The sequence below is a fragment of the Lepus europaeus genome, chromosome 17, assembly GCF_033115175.1.
Source record: "Lepus europaeus isolate LE1 chromosome 17, mLepTim1.pri, whole genome shotgun sequence".
Classification (NCBI taxonomy): domain Eukaryota; kingdom Metazoa; phylum Chordata; class Mammalia; order Lagomorpha; family Leporidae; genus Lepus; species Lepus europaeus.
Window position 1 is genome coordinate 10,923,644 of NC_084843.1, and position 25,693 is coordinate 10,949,336.

At 40.5% G+C, this 25,693-nt stretch overlaps 1 protein-coding gene across 5 annotated transcripts; it reads left to right on the forward strand.

The window, feature by feature from the left end:
* On the forward strand, positions 1 to 23,845 carry TIAL1 (TIA1 cytotoxic granule associated RNA binding protein like 1). 5 transcript variants are annotated; one of them, XM_062214841.1, is made up of 12 exons: positions 1 to 508; positions 9,118 to 9,214; positions 14,492 to 14,641; positions 14,859 to 14,913; positions 15,070 to 15,157; positions 17,077 to 17,152; positions 18,739 to 18,847; positions 19,148 to 19,243; positions 19,356 to 19,440; positions 19,891 to 20,014; positions 20,354 to 20,493; positions 22,600 to 23,845. In XM_062214841.1, exons 1-12 carry the CDS (start codon positions 477 to 479, stop codon positions 22,724 to 22,726), a joined length of 1,179 nt encoding a protein of 392 aa, XP_062070825.1. In that variant the 5' UTR covers positions 1 to 476; the 3' UTR covers positions 22,727 to 23,845. The 5 variants fall into 5 exon arrangements, with proteins under 5 accessions (XP_062070825.1, XP_062070826.1, XP_062070827.1 ...); XM_062214842.1 differs by having other exon boundaries at positions 3 to 508; positions 14,543 to 14,641; XM_062214843.1 differs by lacking the exon at positions 1 to 508 and adding an exon at positions 2,926 to 2,987.
* The last annotated feature ends 1,848 nt before the right edge of the window (positions 23,846 to 25,693 follow it).

Sequence of the window (25,693 nt, forward strand, 5' to 3'; positions counted from 1 at the left end):
GCTTCCCTCTCTCACTTCCAGGACCACAATCCTCAGAGCTTTCTGCTTCCCGGCGTTTTTCTATTTGCCCGATCCCCTCTCGCGCTGGCTGGGCTTCGGCGGTGACGTGACCCGTGTGGTGGCCGGGCCCCGGGTTTCATCAGCGGCCCCTCTCTCTCCCTCCCCTCGGTTATCCCCGTCGCAGGCCGCCGCAGCTGGCCGGAGCGGTGACCTGGCGGGCGGCGCCTGCGCTCTGCCTCGTTTCCTGCCTGGCTGGTGGCGGCGGCCATTTTGTTCATCCTCCTCCTCCTCCTGCTCCTCCTGGTTGGAGCGCAGTGTCCGGAGCGGGCTGGGGGGAGAGAGCCCAGGAGCCGGGTTCGGTGCCTTTTCCTCTGTCCCCAGCCGGTGCCCGGAGCCCCCCTCCCCTTCCTCCCCACCCCCTCCCCTCCCCAGCCCTGCCCTCCCCCTTGTCCCGGGATCGCTCCGTCGCACCCACCATGATGGAAGACGACGGGCAGCCCCGGACTCTGTGAGTACCCGAGACTGGGGGTGCGGAGCGCCGAGAGGCCTGGGCGCGGCGGGACGCCGCGGGAGGGAGCAGGGGGCCCGGGGCCCGGGTGGGCTGACCGGGCGGCCCTCGGGCCGGGGTGGCGCGGGCGCGAAGTGCATTCCTCTCGTCTGTGCCCGGTTCCTTGGGAAGGAAGCGCTCCCTTCCCCCAAAGCCGGGCACTTCCTGGGGTCCGGGGCCCGTCTCCACCGTGCCGCCCCGCGCGCTCTGCACCCGCTGGGCAGGCCGGGTCGCTGCCCGGCCGAGGCTGTCAGGCCCCGGCGCGCTCCTGCGCCCCCTCGGCTTCGGGGGCGCCGGCCGGGCCGGGCCTAGCGGGGGTGGGCCCGCGCAGCGAGCGCTCACGCCCTCCGGGTCCTCGGCGCTGGGCGCGGGCAGCCGGGGCCCCCGGCCGCCCCACGTGCCCCCGCCCACGCTGTCAGCGCCCGGCGCCCGCTACTTTTGAAGCGCCCGGGGGACGCGCCAGCGTCTCCCTTCTTGGGTGGCGAAGTTAACTTGGAGCGCCCGCTCGGCTGAGCTGACAGCCGGTCGCTGTCCTGGGGTTGCCTCTCGCCGGTGAGCGTGTGCGTGGGCACCTGCAGAGTTGCGGCCAGTGCCGTGCGGGCCGTCGCGGGCCGCGTTGCTGTCGGGTTGCGCCCGAGGCCCGGTCCAATGAATGAGTTCCATCTCCCGAGCGGTGCATCCGAGTTCCCCGTTGAAGAGTGATGACTCAGCGTTCGCGCCCCGTCTCTCCCCGCACTTTTTCTTTTTAAGCTCGGGTGGTTCCTGAGCAGTGTGGAGGCTCCGACTCCGCGTGCAGCCAGCCGGACTGTGCCTCGCCTCTGTGGCACGGAGTGGGCACGTTCACTGGGCTGTGCCGGCTGTCGGGGGTGACCTGGGGGGTGGGCGCAGTCGGGTGGGCAGCCGGGAGGTGGACAGCCCCTGCTCGGGAGTGATGGGGCGGCGTGGCTTTTCTGCGGCCTTGAACTCTGCTCCCGTTCCTCTCAAGCCTCTCTGAAGCACTTGCCGTCCTGTGTGGGGAACTGAGGCCGCCTGAAGGAGGACTTCTGTGTTGTCTTCCATTTCTGGGACAAACTTCAGATTTGTCCTTCAACTTCTGTAGAAGACTCGGTATTTCGCTCAGCGTATACGTTGATGGAAGCGCTGGAAAGCTAGGTTTAGTCCCCAGCTCGCTGGTCCTTAACCAAGACAAGCTACATTGTATCTAAAACACGTGAAATGTCATCGTTGCATCATAATAGCTATTGAGTAATTGGGGACTTTTCAAGCCACCTGTCTTATTATTAATGGTATCCATTTCTTCCAAGAGGAATTCCTGGCTTCGTTGTGCTAAATAATAGGCTTTGGGAGCATTTTTTATTCACCTGTGTATCCTTCCGTCTGCCTTGTCCAGCAGCTTCTTTGTTGCCTCCTGCCGTTGCCTTCTCCAGTTGTGTCCTTTCTGGGAAGCACGTGTGCACAGTTTACAGTTGTCTAGAGTGTGACTTGTATGCCTGTGAGTAAATGAGCATCGTGAGCGCTGTGGTCTGGGCGGTCAGTGAGTGTTTCCTCCTCCTCCTTCCACTCCTCTCCAGGGGAGGGGCGTTCTTCAGACAAGTACTGCTGTGCCTTGCTAGGTCTCAGCCTACCACATCTTCCCTGCGTGGAACATAAGAGATGCTCAGTGTTTTACAATTCTTAGACTTCTTCCATTACATTAATGCTTAAGTCCTGATTGGTTTAAAATTATGCAGGCGTTAAGGTCATATGTAGTATGTTTAGTTTTATATTTTTAAAAAACTTTCAAATGTAAAATCTTGAGATTAAAAACAAACGTTTCACAATTGGGACTTCTGTCAGAGCTTAATAAACATAACCCATAATAGTTTTTTAAAAAGATTTTATTTATTTTATTTGAGAGAGTTACAGACAGTGAGAGGGACAGAGAGAAAGTCACTCCCCAGGTGGCCGCAGTGGCCAGAGCTGAGCCGATCTGAAGCCAGGAGCCAGGCGCTTTTTCCTGGTCTCCCACGTGGGTGCAGGGGCCCAAGGACCTGGGCCTTCTCCTTTCCCAGGCCACAGCACAGAGCTGGACTGGAAGTAGAGCAGCTGGGACTAGAACCAGTGCCCATATGGGATGCCGGTGCCGCAGGTGGAGGATTAACTAGTGCACATAATAGTTTTTAAAAGTGTACATTTTACATATTTTTTCTCCTGGGGTTCTTTTAGGTAAAAGTAACATAAAAGCTAGTGATTTTAGAGGTTGATATCTAGTAGAGATTTGTTTATGGAGATCCTATATTTTGCATTATGATCTATGAATTTGATTTTCAAGTGTCTAGTATCTTAAACTGTTTCTTTAAAATGCCTGTGTGTTACTAGTGAGGTTTTTTTTCCTGCAGACACACACAAGCTAAGACATATGGTTCTATCTTCAGAAAACAATATGGTGTTTATAGCCTAGGTAGGTTTTTAAATATTCATTACCTACAGTATTACTAATTTATTGGGTGTTATTTAAAGTGGCATAGAATTGCTTTGATGTTGAGCCTAAAGTTGTTTGTCATATAGTTTCTTTAAAGGTCAGTTTTCTGGTGTTCTTCATTCTCATTTGACATTTATTTTGGGATCTTAATGTACTGGATAACTTGTGATCTAAAAAAACAAACAAGATCATGCTGTGTAATACTGGTGCTGGGAGTGGCCCGCCTGACACCTGCCTCATAGGACACGTTTCAGGCTTGTGTATAGCTTTGTAGCGCCCTGATTTGATTTATGGTTTATTTTATGTGTATGTGTGCACATATATATATCTGCATATGTATACACATATGTGTATGTATAGCATTCTATGTTTACGGTGAGACACTAAATTATAATGTTCTGTTGTGGAAGTTTTCTCAGTCATCCAGTGTATTAAAATCAGTAGGGATCATGGATCTGGGATGATAATCATGTTATGCAATGCCATCCTTTAAGGCCATTCTTTGTCTCTGGTAACTCAGTCAAAAGGAGGAACTAAACTAATGATTTACAGTATCATCTGAACATCTAAATAGCAAGAAAATACTACAGAGTCACAAAACTGACTAGCTATACCATGGGATTTGGTTATATTGTGGCTATAATCGCACCCCATTCAATAGTCATATTATCTGTTGTTCAGAATGTGTGTGTGTGTGACCTGTCCCTCGTGTATGTAACCGGCCTCAGAAGTCTCCTCCACCCTGCCTCCTTCCTAAAAGCAGATACTGACCCGTTGAACAATTTAGAGGTCTGTTGAAGGATGTTGCTGCAAAACCTCCTCTTGTATAGAGACTTGTCAAGAACAGAAACAGACATGTTACTTTCATAGGGATTTAGCTCATCGGATGACTGCAATGGCCAGAGCTGAGCTGATCTGAAGCCAGGAGCCAGGAGCTTCCTCCAGGTCTCCCATGTGGGTGCAGGGGCTCAAGGACTTGGGCCATCTTCTGCTTTCCAGGCCATAGCAGAGAGCTGGATCAGAAGTGGAGTAGCCTGGACTTGAACCGGTGCCCATATGGGAAGCCAGCACTACAGGCGGCAGCTTTACTTGCTACACCACAGTGCCAGCCCCACCATGTGTTCTTAACATAGAATTCTGCCCAGGTGGACTTAGGAAGTAGTTTGGCAATGTGAACTTCTGCCTTCTTTGCAACTGCCAAGTTTCTGGTGTCCAACTGTATTGTAATACTGGTGTTAGGGATAAAGTTATCATTTTCAGTTTTTAATACTTCAGTTCCTGTTCTTAGAAGACAAAATAGATTTTTTAAAAAGATTTATTTATTTATTTTGAAAGTCAGAGTTACACAGATAGAAGGAGAGGCAGAGAGAGAGGTCTTCCATCCGCTGGTTTGCTCCCTAATTGGCCACAACAGCCAGAGCTGCGCCATTCCGGAGCCAGGAGTTTCTTCTGGGTCTCCCACGTGGGTGCAGGGGCACGAGGCCTTGGACCATCCTCCACTGCTTTCCTAGGCTGTAGCTGAGAGCTGGATCAGAAGTGGAGCAGCCGGGTCTCGAACTGGCGCCCATATGGGATGCCAGCACTGCAGCCGACGACTTCATCTGCTACACCACAGTGCTGGCCCAAACAAAATAGATTTTAAAGTATTCCTTTTTTTTCTTAATTCTTCCTTGAGTTAAAAATCATTTTGGAATTACCCAAGTGTTTTTTCTTTTGAACTGACCTCTCAGTACAAGAAGTTGAGCTATTACTTTCTGTTAGGTTCATCAGGTAAAAATTATACATTTAAAAGTTTGGAACTTTATTTTATTTAAAGATTTATTTTATTTATTTGAAAGGCAGAGTTTTAGAGAGAGAGAGAGAGGGAAGGTTTTCCATCCACTGGTTCACTCCTCAAATAGCCACAATGGCCGGGGCTGGGCCAGGCTGATACTAGGATCCAGGAGCTTCTTCTGGGTCTCCCATGTGGGTGTGGGGACCCAAGCTCTTGGACCATCCTCTGTTGCCCTCCCAGGCACATTAGCAAGGAGCTGGATCGGAAGTGGAGCAGCTGGGACTCGAACTGGCATCCATATGGGATGCTGGCGCTGCAGGCAGAGGCTTAACCCACTGCGCCACAGTGCCGGCCTGAGATGATGTACTAGGTAAGGTATTGAATATTTTGTTTCAAATACTTTTGTATTTATTTTGGGGCAGATTATTTTATGATAACGTAATAGCATTTAACCAGCATAGCACAGTGTTTTAAAAACTATAAAATACGTCTCTGAATTGTTGTGAGGCATGAATTATAGAACTCTGTAAAAGGAAGGCCAGTTTGGGGCTGGTGGCTGTGGTGCAGCAGGTTAAGGTGTTGCCTGCAGCATCCCATGTGGGTGCTGGCTGCTCCACTTCCAATCCAGCTCCCTGCTAATGTGCTTGAGGAAGCAGTGGGGGGTGGTTTAAGTCCCTGGGCCCCTACCATCCACATGGGAAACCCAGAGGCTCCTGGCTCCTGACTTCCACCTGGCCCAGCTTGTGGCCATTTGAAGAGTGAACCAGTGGATGGAATTCTTGCTCTGTAACTCTGCCTTTCAAATAAATAAAATATTTTTTAAAAAGGGCAATTTGAAATTTGGACAAAAATGTTCTTTTTATTTAAGATGTTCCTCATTTTATAGAATACAGTCTCCATTAGTTTTTCAACCTTAGTTTGCTGTTTTTTGTTATTTAACTCTGTAGAGACATTTGAAAAAAAAAATGAAAATGTATCATTGGATTTTTCTGTAATTATTTTATGATATTCTAAAGTTAGATTCTAACATCTTGCTTTTTGACATCAGCACTAGAAATATGAATCGGTAATATATCTAAATGTACCTCTAGAAGTTCTTCAAAATCTATAACTGATTAGCAATAGATTGACTTGAAACAAAAATCCTATTGAACAGCAGCAGATTTTATCGTGACTATTAAGTGTGGAAGGTAATTAATGCCCATGAAGTTTTTCCTGAGCAAATGCATGTTTAAACAGTAGGGCACATTTTAAAGTATTTAAATCACTTAAAATTTGTTATTAAAATGATGATTTAATTTTGTTACTAGATGGCTGCAATATGTGAAAATCAGATTTACTCTTCTATTCTCTTAGAGATGAGTCCTTTAGGTTAGATGAGCATGAGCAAAGTTTCTGAGGATCAACATCATTTGCTCGTTTTCCTTAAATGTAAAGTACTTGTACAAAAAGAAATTATTCCGTGGATGCAGGTTCACAAACCCCTGAAGGTTAAAAGGAGCTAGCCATGGTTTGTGGCTGCTTCGTAATCCTGTAACCTTTTTTTTTTTTTTTTTTTTTTTTTTTGACAGGCAGAGTGGACAGTGAGAGAGAGAGAGAGAGACAGAAAGGTCTTCCTTTGCCATTGGTTCACCCTCCAATGGCCGCTGTGGTTGGTGCGCTGCGGCCAGCGCACCGCGCTGATCCGATGGCAGGAGCCAGGTGCTTCTCCTGGTCTCCCATGAGGTGCAGGGCCCAAGGACTTGGGCCATCCTCCTCTGCACTCCCGGGCCATAGCAGAGAGCTGGCCTGGAAGGGGGGCAACCTGGACAGAATCTGGTGCCCCTACCAGGACTAGAACCTGGTGTGCCGGCACCGCAAGGCGGAGGATTAGCCTGTTGAGCCACGGCGCCGGCCTGTAATCCTGTAACCTTTAACAGCTGCTGGGAAAATGTTGTCACTGTGTTGGCTACCAGTGGGCTAACTGTACTTCAGTTTTAAGGAAAAGTCAGCATCATGGACCATGGTTTGCCTCTGGGTTAGTCTTCTAGTTAAGTGACGTTTGGATGTGTGTTTCAGTGTTATAGAGCAAGTACACTAAAATTTAGTACCCATTACAATGAAATTCTTACTTGGAAAATTACTACTTATTCTTAATTGTATTTTTTTAACTTAACCTTAGCTTTTTCAGTCTGTTTTTCCCTTTTAGAGTGTTCTATCTTAAAGCAATTATGTGTTTAATATGGCAGTCACGTTGTAAGGCTTATTTTGGTCTTGGTTCTCAGTTTTCAGATACTGTATATATTTTTATAGTTAGAAAAATTAAAATTACGTCCTTTTAATTTCCAGAAGATGCTATGCTAAATTTTACAAATATTGTTTGGTTTATGGGGTTGTTGGTGACAGCAAATTTGAGGAGTTATATGTTGAATTAAAAGTTTGGCAGTTTATTGAGATAAGATAAATCCATGAGAGGTCCAGCATGGTGGCGTAGCAGGTTGAGCCTCTGCCTGCATTGCTGGCATCCCATAGGGGTGCTGGTTCAAGTCCAGTCCAGCTCCCAAGAAAGCAATGAAAGATGGCCCAACTGCTTGGACCCCTGCACCCACGTGAGAGATCCGGATGAAGTTCCTGGCTTTGGCCAGGCCCAGCCCTGGCCATTGCAGCCATTTGGAGAGTGAACCAGCAGATGGAAGACTTCTCTCTGTCTCTCCCTCTGTGTAAATCTGAGCTTTCAAATAAATAAATAAATCTTAAAGATAAAATCCATGGTGCAAGAGAAATTGAGTGATCATCTCTGGGTGGTGAAGTGGTGCTCACTCTTTCTTTTAACTTACCTGTATTTAAAATATTTCGATATGAAGTATGTATGTCCAATTTGTAATTAGGGAAAAAACCATCTTTAAATATCCATAGTCAGGGTATATCTGGATTTGTTAATTTTTCTCTGAATTTCTGAAAAAAAATTTTTTTTTTTAAGATTTGTTTATTTGAAAGAGTTACACAGAGAGGAGAGGCAGAGAGAGAGAGAGAGAGAGAGAGAGAGAGAGATGTCTTCCATCCGCTTGTTCACTCCCCAGTTGGCCGCAACGGCTGGAGCAGCGCTGATCTGAAGCCAGGAGTTTCTTCTGGGTCTCCCACGCGGGTGCAGGGGTCCAAGGGCTTGGGCCATCATCTTCTGCTTTCCCAGGCCATGGCAGAGAGCTGGATTGGAAGTGGAGCAGCTGGGACTAGAACTGAGGCCATACGGGATGCTGGCACTGCAGGCAGTAGCTTTATGCACTACGCCACAGTGCTGGCCCCAAGAAGTCTTTATGTATATATTTTTTTAATTAAGGGTATTGGAATCAGATCCTTAGTTAGTTTGTTTGTTTGTTTGTTTGTTTGTTTTTTAAGATATATTTATTTATTTGAAAGGTAGAGTTACAGAGAGTCAGAGACACAGACAGAGAGAGAAGTCTTCCATCGCTGGTTCATTCTCCAAATGGCTGCAACGGCCGGAGCTGAGCCGATCCAAAGCCAGGAGCCAGGAGCCTCCCCTGGGTCTCCCATGTGGGTGCAGGGGCCCAAGGACTTGGGCCATCTTCTGCTGCTTTCCCTGGCCATAGCAGAGAGCTGGATTGGAAGTGGAGCAGCTGGGACTCCATCGGCACCCATGTGGGATACCAGCAGTGCAGGTGGCTGCTTTACCTGCTAGGCCACAGTGCCAGCCCCGTGTTTTATTTCTGACGTACATAAAGATGTATCTGATTGATTCTGATGCATCTGAGATGAGGAAATTTTAATGTTTTACCCTGCTGTCCTAAAACAAAGCAAGACGTGTAATTGCCAATAATTTATTTAGCAAACAAAAACAACCCTTTGCCCTCTGTGCTTTTTGCTATAATTTGAATAATTCTAAGTGCTTTGTTTGGGAATCTAGGATGAATTCACTTCATTTCTAATGTCCCTTTATGATTGAGTGTTATAAATGAATCATGTGCCATATTTATGTGTATGTTATAAATTATTTTGAATGAGAAATTGTGATTATTACCTGAAACTGGTTTAAAGATTTAATGAAGTGATTGAGTTGAGAGAGTATTATATAGAATACAGAATAATTCACTTTTAGAGCCTGCAAAGCCCTATGAATTTCTTCTTACAGTATCTTCAGAGTGGCATCTTAGTGGCCCAGTAACAATGGTTGCTTTTCTAAACAAGGGTTAGTTTTACTTTGATAGGATCAGTCTTCATTGGAGAAATTCTATTGAAGACACAGGAAGTTAAAATGAATGAAAAGATGATTACTTAAACAGTAACGTATTAGAGCTAAAGGAATATTGCTGATAAACTTTTTTTCTTCTTTGTATACAGATACGTAGGTAATCTCTCCAGAGATGTGACAGAAGTCCTTATACTTCAGTTGTTCAGTCAAATTGGACCCTGTAAAAGCTGTAAAATGATCACAGAGGTAAGGTCTTCCCAGGCACATGTGCCGTCAGTCAGCATGGTGTTTAACATTTGAGATGGATGAGTTGGTTAGTGTCATTTTTAAAGTTGATCTTAAGTCCAGTTACTTTGGTGGAGAGATTTGCTTTGTTGACTTTGATTGGCTGACAAACTAGGCATCACTGGCAGTTTATAGGAGAGCTGTTACTCTCATGGTCTTTCTTCTTGATGTAGTTGTCATCAGATGATTCTCTGTGTGAAAAGCTTACCTTGCAGTGGTGAAAAATTGTGTAGTATTTCATATAATTCAAATCAGAATGTGATGATTCGGTAGCATACATTTGAAGTGTAGGAACTGGTGTATGTAAAAGAATGCTGGCTTGTTATGTGCGAGTACAGTACCGTGTGTCTGGTGCACCGTTAGCAAATACTAATGACTGAGCTGCTTTATGTACAAAGGCATTTAAATTGTTAATCATGTTGTCCTTTTTTCAAAGAAAACTTTTTATACTTGGTAAGACTCCATAGCAGTGCTCCTAGAGTTGTGTTTCTGTTCTTTCCCTCTTTGTCATTTTGTTTATTCATCAATGTGGGGTTTTTTGTTGTTTGTTTTGATTATTACTGCATACCAGGTACTGTGGTAAGTGCTAGGGATATAGTGGTGAATAAGACAGTTCCTAGCCCTGTAGAATTTTACAATCTAGTAGGGAAACTAAAGAGTTAGCAGGCACTTAGGATATAGTATAATAAATGCTATGGATGCAGATAGCTTAAAGTACTGTGGGAACACAGAGAGGGTGGCCTTAGGTAGGGGAGACTTCTTGGAAGAGTCAGTGCCTAGGCTGCCACCTGAACATTAGTAATTGAAACTGGCTAGACAGGAATTTGAGGAAGAAGAGATTCCAGTTAGAAGGATGTTGATCTAGACTGATAGAGAGGGCAGGGGTGTGTGGAGAGAAAGGGAAAATAGAAATCATAGCATAGTTGGAGTTTAAAATGAGATTAGTCCTAAGAAATGCCAAGAGTGTTTGGAATGGGCCAGTAGCTGTGTGTTTTGTCCTGAGATGGGGAAGAGCAGGAGAGAAAGCAGCTGAGTTTACTAGTCTAGGTGAGAGATGATGAGGGCTTGTTCTTTACAGTGGTTTCTGAAGAAATAGATAATTTTGGGTTGGCATTTGGAGGTAGAATGCATAAGACTGGATTGGCTGTGGGATGTAAGGGAAAGGAGTAAATCAGGAAAGATCTTAAGATTATTAGTAGTACAGTTGTTTGGGTGGTTATGCTATCTGTCTACTAAAATGAGGATGACTGAGGGGGACACAGGACAGACAGGGGGAGTGGTGGGAATCAGGAGTTCTGTTTTGGAAGTGTTAAGTTTAAATTAGATACCTAAGTGAACATTACATGAAGGCAGTTGGGTAAACTAGTTGGAACTTTGGAGAGACCAGTGCTGAAGCTGCAGTGATGTTTGAAGCCATGGCACTGGATGAGATCATCTAGAGAGAGAGGTGGTAGAGAGGAATGGAGGGACTGAGGTCTGAGTCCTGGAGCTGCTTGGCATTTGAAGTTACACTTAAGGGTTTGTGTTAGGAGAAAATACTACCTTCTAAAATACTTTGGGGAGGAAACAGGATGATAGAATAAGGAGAAGGGAAAGTGTACAGGGGGAGGATAGGGGCTGGTGCTAGGGTGTAGCAGGTAAAGTCGTAGCATGCAGCACTGACATCCCATATGGGCACCAGTTCAACCCTGGCTGCTCCATTTCTGATGCAGCTCCCTGTTAATACTCCTGGAAAATGCAGTGGAGAATGGCCCAAGGACTTGGGCCCCTGTACCCACACGGGAGACCCAGATGAAGCTACTGGCTCCTGACTTTGTCCTGGCCATTGCGGCCATTTGGGGAGTAAACCAGCAGATGGAAGACCTCTCTCTGTCTCTGTCTCTGTGTCTCTGTCTCTCTCTGCCTCTGCCTCTTTGTAACTCTTTCAAACAAATAAATTAATTAAAAATAAATAAAGGGGGAGGATAGTGGTCAACCATTTTGAATTCCTCTTGGAAGTCAAGGACAGAGAAGAGATCCATGGGGGTGGCAGAGAGGCCATTGGCGAGTGTGACTGCAGTTCTGGTGGCATGGATGAGTTGGAAGCCAGAAGGATGGGGTGTAAGAATGAGATGACAAGTAGAAAGAGTCCCTGGAAAAATTTTGAGAAACATTTGATAAAGATTTATTTTCTTTGATTTTGAAGGTTTACTTATTTGAAAGTCAGAGTTACAGAGAGAGGGAAAGACAGAGTGAGAGAAGAGATCTGTCTGCTGGTTAATTTCCCCAAATGGCTGCTACAGCTGGGGCTGCGCCAGCTCAAAGCCAGAAGCCAGGAACTCTGAGTCTCCCTTGTGGGTGCAGAGGCCCAAGCACTTGAGCCATCTCCCGCTGCTTTTTCAGGCACATTAGCAGGGAGCTGGATTGGAAGTGGAGCAGCTGGGACTCAAACCGGCACCCATATTGCATGTTCATCACAGGCAGCACCTTGACCCGCTATGCCACAATGCAGTGCCCCCCAGCGTTTATTTGATAAAACCCTTGTGTATATGTAGCCATTTGAGGGGTTGAAATGATTTTTTATAACTTTCCGTAGTCTAGAAATAGTTATAAAAAGTTATAAAATCCTGTTTTTCTGTTTGGACATTCATGCCATCTAACAAATTAGTAGCAACACTAAAGACATGACTGATATTTAGATTGTCACTTAGTGATGGTGTAAATGGGAAGCTAGCTTCTAAAAGGCATGAACTCTAATAGAGTATCTGGCATCTAGGCATTTATTTACCTTTCATAAATTTCAGTATATGAAAAATCTCTTAGTGATTTTTTTTCTTTAGATTTTTTTTATCATGGATTATAGCCATCCCTATGTGATAAATGTGCATTATTGATTCTAAGGCAAGCTGACATTTTAACATCTCTGACAGTATGTGACTTGAAGATCAATGGTCTTAGATGAGATGCAGTGAGATGTGAATATGTAAATATATGGGGTGTTGATATTTAAATATATGTGTACAATAGTCCCCTCTTTCTCCCTTATTCTTGATTTCTCTTTCCTCACTTTCAGTTATTACCTGTGGTCAGCTTTAGTCTGAAAACACTGAATGTTAAATTCCAGAAATAAACAAGTCATAAGTTTCCAATTGCAAGCTGCTGTACTCTGTCTGGCCTTGTCCCATCCGGGACATGAATCATCCCTTTGTCCAGAGTGTGTAGGCCATATGTGCTACCCTCCCATTAGTCATTTAGAATCTCTCTGACTCTTCAGATCAGATCAGCTGTACCACAAGTGTTCAGGTAACCCTCATTTTACAATCTAATGGTTCCAAAGCATTTGGTAGTGATGCTGGTAATTCGTATATGCCAAAGGGAAGGTATAAAGTGTTTCTTTTAAGTGAAAAGATGAAAATTCTTGTCTTAATAAAGAAAAAAATTATATGCCAAGGTTGCTAAGATCTATCATAAGAACAAATCTTCCATCCATGAAATTCCGAAGAAGAGAAAATAGATTTATACTAGTTTTATTGTTGTATCTTAAATTGCAGAAGGTATGGCTGCAAAAAAAAGGTAGAAAATTCATGTATCGTATGTCTAGGTAAAACAGTGTATACAGGGTTCAGTTTCAGACATTCACTGTGGGGACATACACACTCACACATACACACAAACACAGCCACTCCATTGAATGGGATCTGGCCTACTACTAGTCAGATACATTTGAAATCAGCATGCATAAGTAGATTAGTTTCTTAAAGCCTGTGCCATTGTAGGGCCTACCATTGGGCCTATTGGTATAATAATAGTCCCTTAGAAACCATAAAGGCAGAAGAAATAGGAGTAAAAGGAAAATTGATCAACACAGTTTTAGCTTACTGGCTTTTAAATCCTTTCTTTAATGACTATGGTGAATGTTAACATTTTAAGAGAAGTTTAAGTGTATATTTTTGTTTGGCGTCTGTCCCCCGTGTCCTTTCTCTGTCTCTGAAGAGTAGCATTCACATTTTGGGACAGTAGAGTTTTGTATGACAGCCTGTAGTTTGCTTGTCAGTATTAATGATCACTCCTTTTTTCCCCTCAAGGAAATGCCTTCTGGTTGCTTCACCACTATTGTTCATACGTCTTATTTTGGATTTTTCTTCTAAAACTTTGCTGGAATGAAAATCAGTGGTTGTTGAAAAGATCTTTATTTTATCTGGTATTTTTTTCTCTTGTAAGTCCAACTAGAATTCCACATTTTAAATATTCTTTTAGGGCATTTTGCATTGAATAGTGATGAGTTTTTACCTTTTTGTAAGAAATATTTTTGAATAGTTGTGCAGTTATCCACTATAGATGGCAGTTTTATAAAAATTCATTTCCATTTTGGTAGCTAGGGGATAATATTGCTATAATTACATAGCACTATTTCCAAGCATCTTTACAAATACAAATGTATTTGCCGGTTATCAAGTGTAGTGTTTGTAGAATATATTTAATAACATTTTATCAGTGTACTTGTGATATAAAATTATAGCTTCCTCTTGGAATATTTTATTGAGACACATTTTCAGAAACTTTTTTCTTGATCACGAGTGTGTTTTGTGGTCTTTGAAACACCAGATTCAAAGTATAGAGAATTTCTGGTACATGAGCCTATAAGAAGAAGATAGAGAATTCGTTTCAGTTGCTAGTTGTGAATCTTAAATTTTTGTTTCTATCTTCATATTTTCCTTATCTAGAAAAGCATATATATACACACACACATATACTAAGTGTATTTTGTGTGTGTGTGTGTGTGTGTGTATATATATACACACACAATCCAGTCTTTGTAGCTGTATAGAGTACCCTTACTTGTACTGTCAGTCCTAGTTTTGATCAGGAGTATATTGTATAGTTGGTTCGTTTCTGTAGTTTTTATTCTAAGGATGGTGGTGCATAATTAGAATTTCTTTTTTTAAAAATTATAGTGGAAGAGAAGTGCAACGGCAAGGAGTGGTCCTCATAAAATCTGAGTTTGGAGATTTGTTTGGTGTAATACAACTTTTGCATTTATTTTGTATTTAGCATGCTTCACCAGAATGCCGTATTTTCATGTAATACTGATGATGATGATTCTGTAGCTCTGTTCCAAGTACAGCAGTGTTCTGAGGTGCAAAGTCAGGGTTAGCTGTAAATCATATTTTTAAAGTGTTAGGCTTTCGTAAGCTTATGCAATCTCACCTTGTACATTCCTAGCTGTCAGTAATGTTTTTTCCTGGATTTTCTTCTCAGCAACCCGATAGCAGAAGGGTCAACTCTTCTGTTGGATTTTCTGTTTTGCAGCATACAAGCAATGACCCATATTGCTTTGTGGAATTTTATGAACACAGAGATGCAGCTGCTGCATTAGCTGCTATGAATGGGAGAAAAATTTTGGGAAAGGTAAGATCATAGAATGATGATGTCTTATGAGGACAGTATTTGCATGTCAAATTGGTTTGTATTCTTTCTTAGCAAGTTTTTAAATGGATATTCATCAGCTGAATGATGGTTTTGCTTTATTCAACTTGGTGCTTGATAAATGATTTAATAAGTGGTAAGTGTTACACTTCATAATGACATGCCTAATAATTGTATTAAATATAATCTTTGTTTTTAGGAGGTCAAAGTAAACTGGGCAACAACACCAAGTAGCCAGAAAAAAGATACCTCCAGTAAGTACTTCTGCTGCATTTTACTGTGGAGGAGTTCTGAAATTTTCCTGGCGGCATTACCAACTTAAATAGGGCTTTTTCCCCCATTTGTGTTGCCTTGGAAGAGTTTAGTGTTGGACTTCTTAAGTATTTCATTACCAAATGCTTTATTTTCAGATCATTTCCACGTGTTTGTTGGAGATTTGAGTCCAGAAATTACAACAGAAGATATCAAATCAGCATTTGCCCCCTTTGGTAAAATATCGTAAGTATCGTGATCAGTACTACACTCCATAGTGATAGGCGAAATTGTATATGATTGACTTGTATTAGAATTAAGATTTTCTTTCTCTAGTTAGTGTGATTTTTTTTTGTTTGTTTTTGTTTTTTTCTTTTTGGTTTGTTTTTTTGAATAGTAGATGTTGTTGAAAATGTTAATGTCATCTCAGTGTTTTTGAGCTCGTGTTTTCATCTAATCCTGTGTATAATATGTTAAAATTTAAGTGGTTATGTTTGTTATCTTTGAAACAGATGTTTAGGTGGTAAAACTTACCATAAAGTCCAACTTTTTTGTCAAATGTTTTGAAAATTAGGTGATTAAAGATAATGGGTTAATCAAATGTAAATGTGATATGTACTGTGTATTAAATAAACTTTTATGGGCAGTTTATGAAGTAAAATAGGCAAGTCCTTGGGTATATTGCGGTTATGTTGGAAATGCTTGTTTAATTACAATGATAAGTTGTTTTGCTATTTTAAGTATAAATGAAAAGTAGTACTGTTACAATATTAAACTGTTTCAATGTCTGAGTTGTAAATGTGGGAGTAATGAGATTCGATGCTGTTAGTGATACTTGATTTCTCTAGTTAGAGGGTAAATGTGGTTTGGCTTGATATTTAATAAAATGTGTGTTTAAATTTTACTGTTTATTATTTGATCAAATATTTTGGAAAATTAAAAGTGGCTTTAAGTTCTATAAAATGTTTATCACAGTTTATCTTTCTGAGTAAAATCAATTTTATCCTGTATATTTCCTGTAGATTTGAATTAAATGTTTTAGTACCACTTTACAGGAATGTTTCATTTAAGAACAACAATTTTTTTCTTAATACAATTTGTTGTTCTATAGAATTAACTTATTTGAAAGAAAGACTTAATTCTTTAATTTTCTATTTTGATATTTGCTTTGCTTTTTAATCTAAATATGGTAAGTAGTACTGTTTTAAAAATCAGTATAAAATAATACAGGTTGCTGTTTTTCAATCTTTATTTATACCTGAGACCTGCAGTTTTTCTAAAGTCCAAGTCACAATTAAAAGTAATAGCATTCTGGTTATTTTGCAGAATTGCTCATAAGAATGGACAGGATCTTGAAGGCTAACTGCAAGGAACTGTGCACACTGGAACTCAGTTGTAGATTTTTTTCTCATTTCTATTTATTCTTATTATACATTATTTATATATACATATTTTAGTATTTACATTTTAACATTCTATATTCAGTGGAGTTCTATATTTCCAATCATTTTAACTTACTCACTAAAATTTCTGTGTAAATTTGTTGTTTTCGTACTGGTGTGCTTAGCATTGTTGTTAGTTTTTTATTCTCCTTTCTTAAATTTCTGAAAATGTCAATTTTTCAAAATTTACAGCTGCCCAAACTCCAAAATGATGATAGAGAATTGACCAAGAAAAATAAAGAAATCTGTTAACAGGCCATGTATGCCTTTTTAATTCCTATTTTTTCCTCTTTTTCAATTTTTTAATATTTCATATATTTTGTATCACTAGGCAGAAGACATTTAACTATTTATAGAGATTGCATGGTAAAGTAGTTAGCATTGTTACAGTAATTTATAGAATCAGTAAACCTTAGAGGACACTAGCAAATATAATATTAGCAAAGGAAATTATTGTTCCTATTAATCTTCAAATTTGAGCATTTAGTTTAGAAAGCACAGGCTATTTGATTAGGTTGCATGTTTATTACATGTTTTTGTCCTACTGCTTTTTTCTAACAGGTAAAGAAGCATTAGGGAGAGTTCAGGAATGGCTGTAGTTAATTAGGGCTAACTGGAATTTTATTTTAAAAAATGCTCACAATACAGTGTGTGTGGTTCCTTTTAGTTTTTATTTTGGGGGTGACTCTTACTCCCCTCATTTAGCTGTGCTTCTTTTCACAGGGATGCCCGGGTAGTTAAAGACATGGCAACGGGAAAATCCAAAGGCTATGGTTTTGTATCTTTTTATAATAAACTGGTATGTTCTTTGATCTTAATTTAAATATTTTACTGCTAAGAGTATTCATTAGTTAATAGTGTATTAAACTTAAATATGCTTGGATGTTAAATACAACACAATTATGTATTTTTGGGTATGTTTTCATAATAGAATATAATTCATTTTCCTTTCATAAACTTGGGGAAATAGCTGGAAAAGGGTGATTACATTGTGAGGAAGGCTATGAAAGATGCATTTGTGCAGTGGTGAAAGTAAAGCCCCTTGGCTGGCGCCGTGGCTCAACAGGCTAATCCTCCACCTTGCGGCGCCGGCACACTGGGTTCTCGTCCCGGTCGGGGCACTGGATTCTGTCCCGGTTGCCCCTCTTCCAGGCCAGTTCTCTGCTGTGGCCAGGGAGTGCAGATGGAGGATGGCCCAAGTGCTTGGGCCCTGCACCCCATGGGAGACCAGGAGAAGCACCTGGCTCCTGCCATTGGATCAGCGCGGTGCGTCGGCCGCAGTGCACTGGCTGCGGCGGCCATTGGAGGGTGAACCAACGGCAAAGGAAGACCTTTCTATCTGTCTCTCTCTCTCACTGTCCACTCTGCCTGTCAAAAAAAAAAAAGAAAGAAAGTAAAGCCCCAGACTCGATAAATGAGCTAATTGAGAATTTAGAGGCGAGGTGATTACATTCAGTGTAACCATGCAAATCCCAGTTTTAACTCTTCCTTTAAATTACTATATATACTTTATAAACAGGGTGTTAATAACTACAGCAAATTATGTGAATGCAACTTTAAACAACTCATCTTGATTTTTTTCCCCGGTAATCCTTAAGATCGCAGTACCAACATGTAAGCATCTGCGATAACTATGACATTAAAGAATAAAGTGGACCTTGATTTTAGAACAGTTTCAACAACTTAAATTACATTTTAAAATAGGTGTCTTAAATTACCTGTATTTATTGGGATGGTAAGATAAAGGGCCAGAGTTGTATTCTATCTTAGATTATTTGCAAATTCACATTAATTTGAAAATTAAATTAGTTTTTTATTGAAAGCCATTTTATAGCATTCTAAATCATAATTTAGAATTCTGTCTTAAAATGAGTTTTTAATCTTGTCATGGCCATAATTTATTAATTAGTCATAATACATTACGTATTAATAGAGTATAGCATGGAGTTTTGGCGTAGGTGATTTAGATGATAATATTAGCAAGTTTAACTTTTTTTTTCTAGTAAAAATTACAAATGAGCCATACACTCTAGATTTTTGAAAATTACTTTATGTGATGGGATTTTTTTCTGTTTTAACTTTTCATTCAAATGTTTGCATATAAGAAATAAAAAATATTTTTGACTAATTAGTGGGATTGTTATATTTCCCTGTGTTACTTGAAATATAATAAAATTTCCTTTACCTGAATTTAAATGTTCGTATTTTAAAATCTATTAATAAAAGTAAGTATAATGAATCACTCAAATTTAAATCATTTTTCTTATTGAAAATAATTAAGTTTTGTTTAAGTTTAGTGAATTCATTCACAGATGAGATTTTTTGGATCCAGCAGTGCTAACATTTTACTTTGTCTTACTATGTTTTCTTTTTTTTTCGCTTTAGGATGCAGAAAATGCTATTGTGCATATGGGAGGTCAGTGGTTGGGTGGTCGTCAAATCAGAACGAACTGGGCCACACGTAAACCACCTGCACCTAAAAGTACACAAGAAAGTAAGTTCTATATGTTAGAATTATGGATCCTTCACAAAATCACATACTAATATAGTCTTTATTTATAAATATTAGCATAGCAAGACTTATTTCATCTTGTATTTCGTGATCTAAAATAATTGCACTTTGGTGTAAGTGATTTTCTGAGTTACAGATCAGCTGGCTATATCTATATCAAATAATGATCATCAAGATCATTTCTTCCCATTGAGGCAAATCGGTAGTGTGTGGTAATTAACAAAAGGTAGTTTTATAATAACTCTATAATGGTCAGCATTTTCATTTTCTTTCTGTATATAGATAACACTAAGCAGTTGAGATTTGAAGATGTAGTAAATCAGTCAAGTCCAAAAAATTGTACTGTGTACTGTGGAGGAATTGCTTCTGGGTTAACAGGTATGGTGTTTGGTTTTCTGGTCACCTCTTCTGTGGCGCTTCATCACTATTAGGAGTTTCATGATCTGAATGAACCTTAAATGTTTTTATTTATTTGCATCTTGTTTTCTAGATCAGCTTATGAGACAGACGTTTTCTCCATTTGGACAAATTATGGAAATAAGAGTTTTTCCGGAGAAGGGTTATTCGTTTGTCAGGTAATATATTATATGTAATATCATTATCATTCTTATAGTCATTCCTTTGTTACATTATTTGGTCTCCAGGATATCAGAGTTTGTTGTTGTTTTTTAAAAGATTTATCTTATATGAAAGGCAGAGTGACAGAGAAGAGGAGTGGCAGGGAAATGAAAAGATCTTCCATCTATTCCCAAATGGCTGTAACAGCCTGTGCTGAAGCCAGGAGCCTGGAGCTCCCTCTAGGTCTCCCATGTGGGTGGCAGGGTCCAAAAGATCTGGCCGTCATCCACTGCCTCCAGGTGTGTTAGTGGGAAGCTGTATCAGAAGCAGAGCAGCCAGCACCCAAACCAGCACTGACATGGGATGTTGGCATCCCAGGCAGCACCTTACCCTGCTGCACCACAGCACAGCCGTTAAAATAAAAGGAAAGCGTATGATGACAAAACCTCACTGTTTCCTTCTCTTAGATTTTCCACCCATGAAAGTGCGGCGCATGCCATTGTTTCAGTGAATGGTACTACGATTGAAGGACATGTGGTTAAATGCTATTGGGGTAAAGAATCTCCTGATATGACTAAAAACTTCCAACAGGTAATTCAATTTTTCGTAGCACTTTTTAAGGTTTCCATCTTACATATCTACATAAAAGCTTCAGAAACTAAGCAGTAAATAATGTAAAACAAATAGCTACTTTCAGTTGATTGTATTAATGCTATTTCAAAATTGATTATTTTGTGGTATTAACTGAATCTTAATACTTTCTTTTCACAGGTGTCACCACCCCAATAAACTTAGACAATGATAAATAACAGAGTCCTATTCACTCACATAAGGGTGCTTACTTAGTTTTACTCTTCCTTGTCTCCCACTCTTTCTTCAAGTACGGTGTTTATTACTTGCTTCCTAAAACAATAATTTGCTTTTTCCTAGGTCGACTATAGTCAGTGGGGCCAGTGGAGCCAAGTGTATGGAAACCCACAACAGTATGGACAGTATATGGCAAATGGGTGGCAAGTACCGCCGTATGGAGTATATGGGCAACCATGGAATCAACAAGGGTTCGGAGTAGAGTAAGTTTTTTTTTTTTTCTTTTTCTTTTCTTAAAGATTTATTTATTTATTTGAAAGTCAGAGTTAGAGAGAAAGAAAGGCAGAGAGAGAGAAAGAGGTCTTCCATCTGCTGGTTCACTCCCCAATTAGCTGCAGTGACTGGAGCTGTGTCGATCTGAAGCCAGGAGCTTCTTCCAGGTTTCCCGTGTGGGTGCAGGGGCCCAAGGACTTGGGCCATCTTTACTGCTTTCCCAGGCCATAGCAGAGAGCTGGATAGGAAGTGAAGCAGCCAAGACTTGAACCAGCGGCTATATGGGATGCCGGCACTGCAGGTGGCGGCTCTACTTGCTATGCCACAGCACCGGCCTTGAGTAAGTTGTTTTGAGTCTTTCCTAGTGTAGAAGCAAATAAGTTCCTAAAATAGAAATAGGAAGTTTGTTTTCCTAAGAAGAATCTATTTAAATTATGTTATTTGACATTATAAGCATTATAGAAACAAATTAATGAAATGTGATTTATGATACTAAAAAATTCCCATTACCCTGGTGAAAAGGGAGGTTGGAGTACTTGTTGTATCTAACTGTCTCTGTAAGCAGTTGGTAGAATTTGATTTACATATCTAATATATTATATATTTGTTTATTCTTTGCATGTAAAAGATCTTTGTCTAGATATGTATAGAAATTTATGTGACACAAAGTAGCTTTTTTTCTTTATTGATAGAGTGGGTTGGTCCCTTGTAATTTTTTTCCCCATGCCATCCCAGACTTATTTTACTGGATGCTGCTTCTTTTTTTTTTAAGATTTATTTATTCACTTGAAAGAGTTACACAGAGAGAGGAGAGGCAGAGAGAGAGAGAGAGGTCCTCCATCCAATGGTCCACTCCCCAATTGGCTGCAACAGCCGGAGGTGGGCAGATCCAAAGCCAGGAACGAAGAACTTCTTCCGGGTCTCCCACATGGGGTGCAGGGGGCCAAGCACTTGGGCCATCCTCCACTGCTTTCCCAGGCCACAGCAGAGAGCTGGATTGGAAGTGGAGCAGCCGAGTCTCATGCCGGCGCCTCAGGCTAGGGCATCAACACACTGTGCCACAGCGCTGGTCTCTAGATGTTTCTTTTGAGATTGTTTCCAACATGAGATTTTATGTGTAAAACTTCTTTTTTTTTTTTTTTTTTTTTGACAGGTAGAGTGGACAGTGAGAGAGAGAGAGACAGAGAGAAAGGTCTTCCTTTTGCCGTTGGTTCACCCTCTAATGGCCGCCGCGGTAGCGCGCTGCGGCCGGCGCACCGCGCTGTTCTGATGGCAAGAGCCAGGTGCTTCTCCTGGTCTCCCATGGGGTGCAGAGCCCAAACACTTGGGCCATCCTCCACTGCACTCCCTGGCCACAGCAGAGAACTGGCCTGGAAGAGGGGCAACCGGGACAGGATCGGTGCCCCGACCGGGACTAGAACCCGGTGTGCCGGCGCCGCAAGGCGGAGGATTAGCCTGTTGAGCCACGGCGCCGGCCTGTGTAAAACTTCTTAGAAGTTGATAGACCACGTATGCAGGATGTGATGGATAACTTTTCGAGGCCAGCATTGTGGTTAGCGAGTAAAGCTACTGTCTGTGACAGTGGCATTCCATATGGGTGCTCGTTCATGTCCTGGCTGCTCCACTTCCAATCCAGCTCCCTACCAATGGCCTGGTAAAGTGGTGACAATGGCCCAAGTACTTGGGCCCCTGCACGCTTGTGGGAGACCCAGCTGAAGCTCCTGGCTTCTGCCTGGCCCAATCCTGGTCATTGACAGCCATCTGTGGAGTGAACCAGCTGATGGAAGATCTCTCTCTTTCTCTCTCTCTCTCTCTCTCTCTCTCTCTCTTTCTCTTTCTCTTTCTCTTTCTCTTTCTCTTTCTCTTTCTCTCTTTCTTTCTGTAACTCTGACTTTCCAATAAAATAAATCTTAAGAAAAGTCACTTTTGGGTACTCTTTAGAGATGTTATTGTGCTAGGTTGTGGTTATCTTACACATACATAGTTTCTTAATATTGTAGATGTGCTGAATTTTTTATTGTCAGTTGTGTGGTTAGGCTTTGTTTGATTTTTTTGTATTAATGTATAGGTAATGTTCTCTTGTTTTTTCTTCCAAGTCAATCACCTTCTGCTGCCTGGATGGGTGGATTCGGTGCTCAGCCTCCCCAAGGACAAGCTCCTCCCCCTGTAATACCTCCTCCTAACCAAGCTGGATATGGTATGGCAAGTTACCAAACACAGTGAGCTGGGACTCTAAGCAAAATTGTAATTCATGATAGGCTTCGATTTCCTGTGACACTCTGAAGACATGAAAGTAGACATCGGAAAATGAAAATATTTATTTTAAAAATTGAAATGTTTGGAACCTTTAGCACAGCTTTGCTTTGGTGAAGGACACATGTCTTCTAGTTCTGCCTTTTTAAGTTTTTGTTCATGATGGATATGAACATGATTTTTCTTTGTGTACAAAAACTAAAATAAAGTCAATAAAGACAATTCTGACTACAAATTTTGATATGATAGGAGAAATGAGTAATACATTTTGATTCTTAGATACTATTCCATTTTTATCTTGCTGTTCAGTATTTTAACTCACTGTGTTTTTAAAAGAGCAAAAAAGGGAGGATCGTGAAAACCTGGGAATCACATATAAGTTCATCTTGAAACCTGATACTCCCCTCCCCTCCCCTGAGGTGGACCACATTTGAAGTCAGCAGAGAAAAGTGTGATATTCGGAAGAAATGCATGATTTTGGAGTCGCTTTGGAGGAAATACTTACTTTCTCTATGCCTAAAGAAACTGAAGCCAGACTGAAAATTTGCAACCTAAATAAGGAACAGCATTGTCTTGAGTTACTTGAGGAAATATTGGTGGTCCACATTAAGACATATTTTTAAAACTTCAAAAGTGTCGGTTCATAAAACTGTAGTATACTACATTTCATTTTGGGGGGAAATTCCAAGTATGGTGTTTGTATTACAGTCAGACAGTCATACTTGTGCTTTTACATGAAGTTTAAATGATAATACGTTGTAAATATTGAATAACTACAGTGTTTAAAAAGCATGCTTCAACATAGAAGTAGCAGCAATGTAATTATTTGGAGTAACACTTAACATACTCCACTGCATTGGATGCAGTGGGTTGATAAGAATGTTTTTAGACTGACGTTTCCAAGGTTGGCTACTATGTAAAATTAAAGTTACACAAATTGCTACACAGAAAAAGCCTTAATTTTAATTTCATAAAAATCTTTGATGCATTAGTACATTCTAAAATGTCATTGAAAATTAATTTTTTTCTTATTTTTTTGCTTTACATTATTTGGTATGTAAATACCTTAATTAAAACCTTGTAAACCAATTTCAAGGTTCCTATAAGTTGTATAGTTACAAGTGTTTTTTAAAAATCTTGGGGTGTTTTTAAAAATTAGATATATTTTGCCCAAGAATTTTTTAACAAGATTGCTAAAACATCTTATTTAGACAGTTCGATGTACCAATTTATAATTGGATATTCAGTTTAAATAGTACACAGAGTTGTGACTTTCATTTTTAAGTTTTTTCCCTGTGGGTAGTATGCATGGGATGACAGGCCTGAGCAGAGGTTTGAGTTGTGTGTGTGCAGAGTTTGTAAAAGTCACTGGGAAGGGTGAATTTTGCTTCCCAGATACTTGTCAGGCTGTGTGGGTAAAGTCTGCCTCAAATTTCTATAAAACAGGAATGTAAAATAGCTAAAACACTATGTATCTGAATTGTGACAGCTAGGGGGTGCAAATGTTTTGGTAATGTATTGGAAATGTTGGCCTGGGCACCAAAATGAGAAAGTTCTTTCCCGTGAAGTTGCGAGATGCACGTGGCACCCACAAGTTACTACTCATGAAACATTTCAAGTCCTAAAATTGAGCTTTAAAATAATGATGGTTTTATAAATTGGTGACCATAATGACTTGGGTATTACTTTGCTTCTTCCCCCACTTAGAAATATAGCCAAATGTATTCAACATAAAAATTCAGAGTCTGGAGTTTTTCATCACTGGGCCAGGTTTTTTATGGCTCCTTAGATTTAACCATTGTAGTCTCCAATTACATGTGTCTCTTATGAAATCTACCCGTAATTTCTTTTGTTCAATGTCTTTGGGAGATGTTTTTGGAAAAGATTATTTTATATTTTATAGGAGAACAAACACTTAAGAAATTAATTATGCCCCGGAGTTAAAAATTTTTTGAATGTATGTGAAACTTGAACAACTAAAGATTTTTTTTTGATTGATAGATAAGGGCCTATTGAATTCTCAGTTTGCTTTTTATGGTCTGCCCATAAATTAAGTAGCTTATTGAGAGAACTAACAGCTGACTAGCTGTAGTATTTCCTGGTTGTGTATTCTATGATTTAATAAAATGATCCAGACTAGTTATATTGCCATAGTAAACATATGACTGAAGTGTCCTTTGTCTTAATCTGAAAGCGAAAAAGATCTCATGATCAGTTAGTGGAAGTTATTTCATGCTAAATGGTTTTAAACTATAAAGTTACTTATCCAAATGAAATGCACTATTTAAAAAATATGACTGTCAAGCTAACAGAGACTCAACACTTCTATAACACAAAGTGGAGTGAGTGCTACCTTGATCCAATTTAAGCCCAAGAATTGTTGCCTTTTCTTTCCCATGTTCCTTAGAAACAGCAGCAGAGATTCTTAGGCACGTAAGGAAATGTGTGTTACGGATTTCTTTGGTTGATGTGTTTCTGACTGCTATCTTTGCCCCAATCATCTCTCTAACTAGTATTTCCCCCCATGCCATTCCCACTTGATTTTATGTCTGCTGGCAGTGAGAGGCTAAAATGACTGGCCAACTGAAGCCAAAGCTGTAAACCACAGTTGAAGTAAGTCTTTTCAATAAAGACTAGACGATATAAGTGCCTTTTTCTTATTGTCGTTTATTACATAATTGTTCCTTCTAGGCCGTGAACATGAGTGATTGGGTTGTAAGTCATCAGTAAGGTATGTGGAGTGTACGTCTATTTTTCAGGACTTATTTCTATATTCCGTTTAATTGTTAAAAGTTAATTAGTTTTGTTGAATTAAAATTTTATCTGAATATGCAAGAGTAGAATTTATATGTTTCTAGAAATGTATTCTGTTGAAAGTTAATATAGTAAAAGCTCATTAATTTGGGATTCACCAATATATAAATTATCATGTCTAGG

Bases quoted from the DNA above. Each gene is read 5' to 3' on its own strand.
- TIAL1 (XM_062214841.1), top strand. From the start codon at position 477: ATGATGGAAGACGACGGGCAGCCCCGGACTCT. The intron at 14,642-14,858 runs GTAAGATCATAG...CTTTGTTTTTAG, and splicing joins GGAGAAAAATTTTGGGAAAG to GAGGTCAAAGTAAACTGGGC. The intron at 17,153-18,738 runs GTATGTTCTTTG...TTTTCGCTTTAG, and splicing joins TATCTTTTTATAATAAACTG to GATGCAGAAAATGCTATTGT.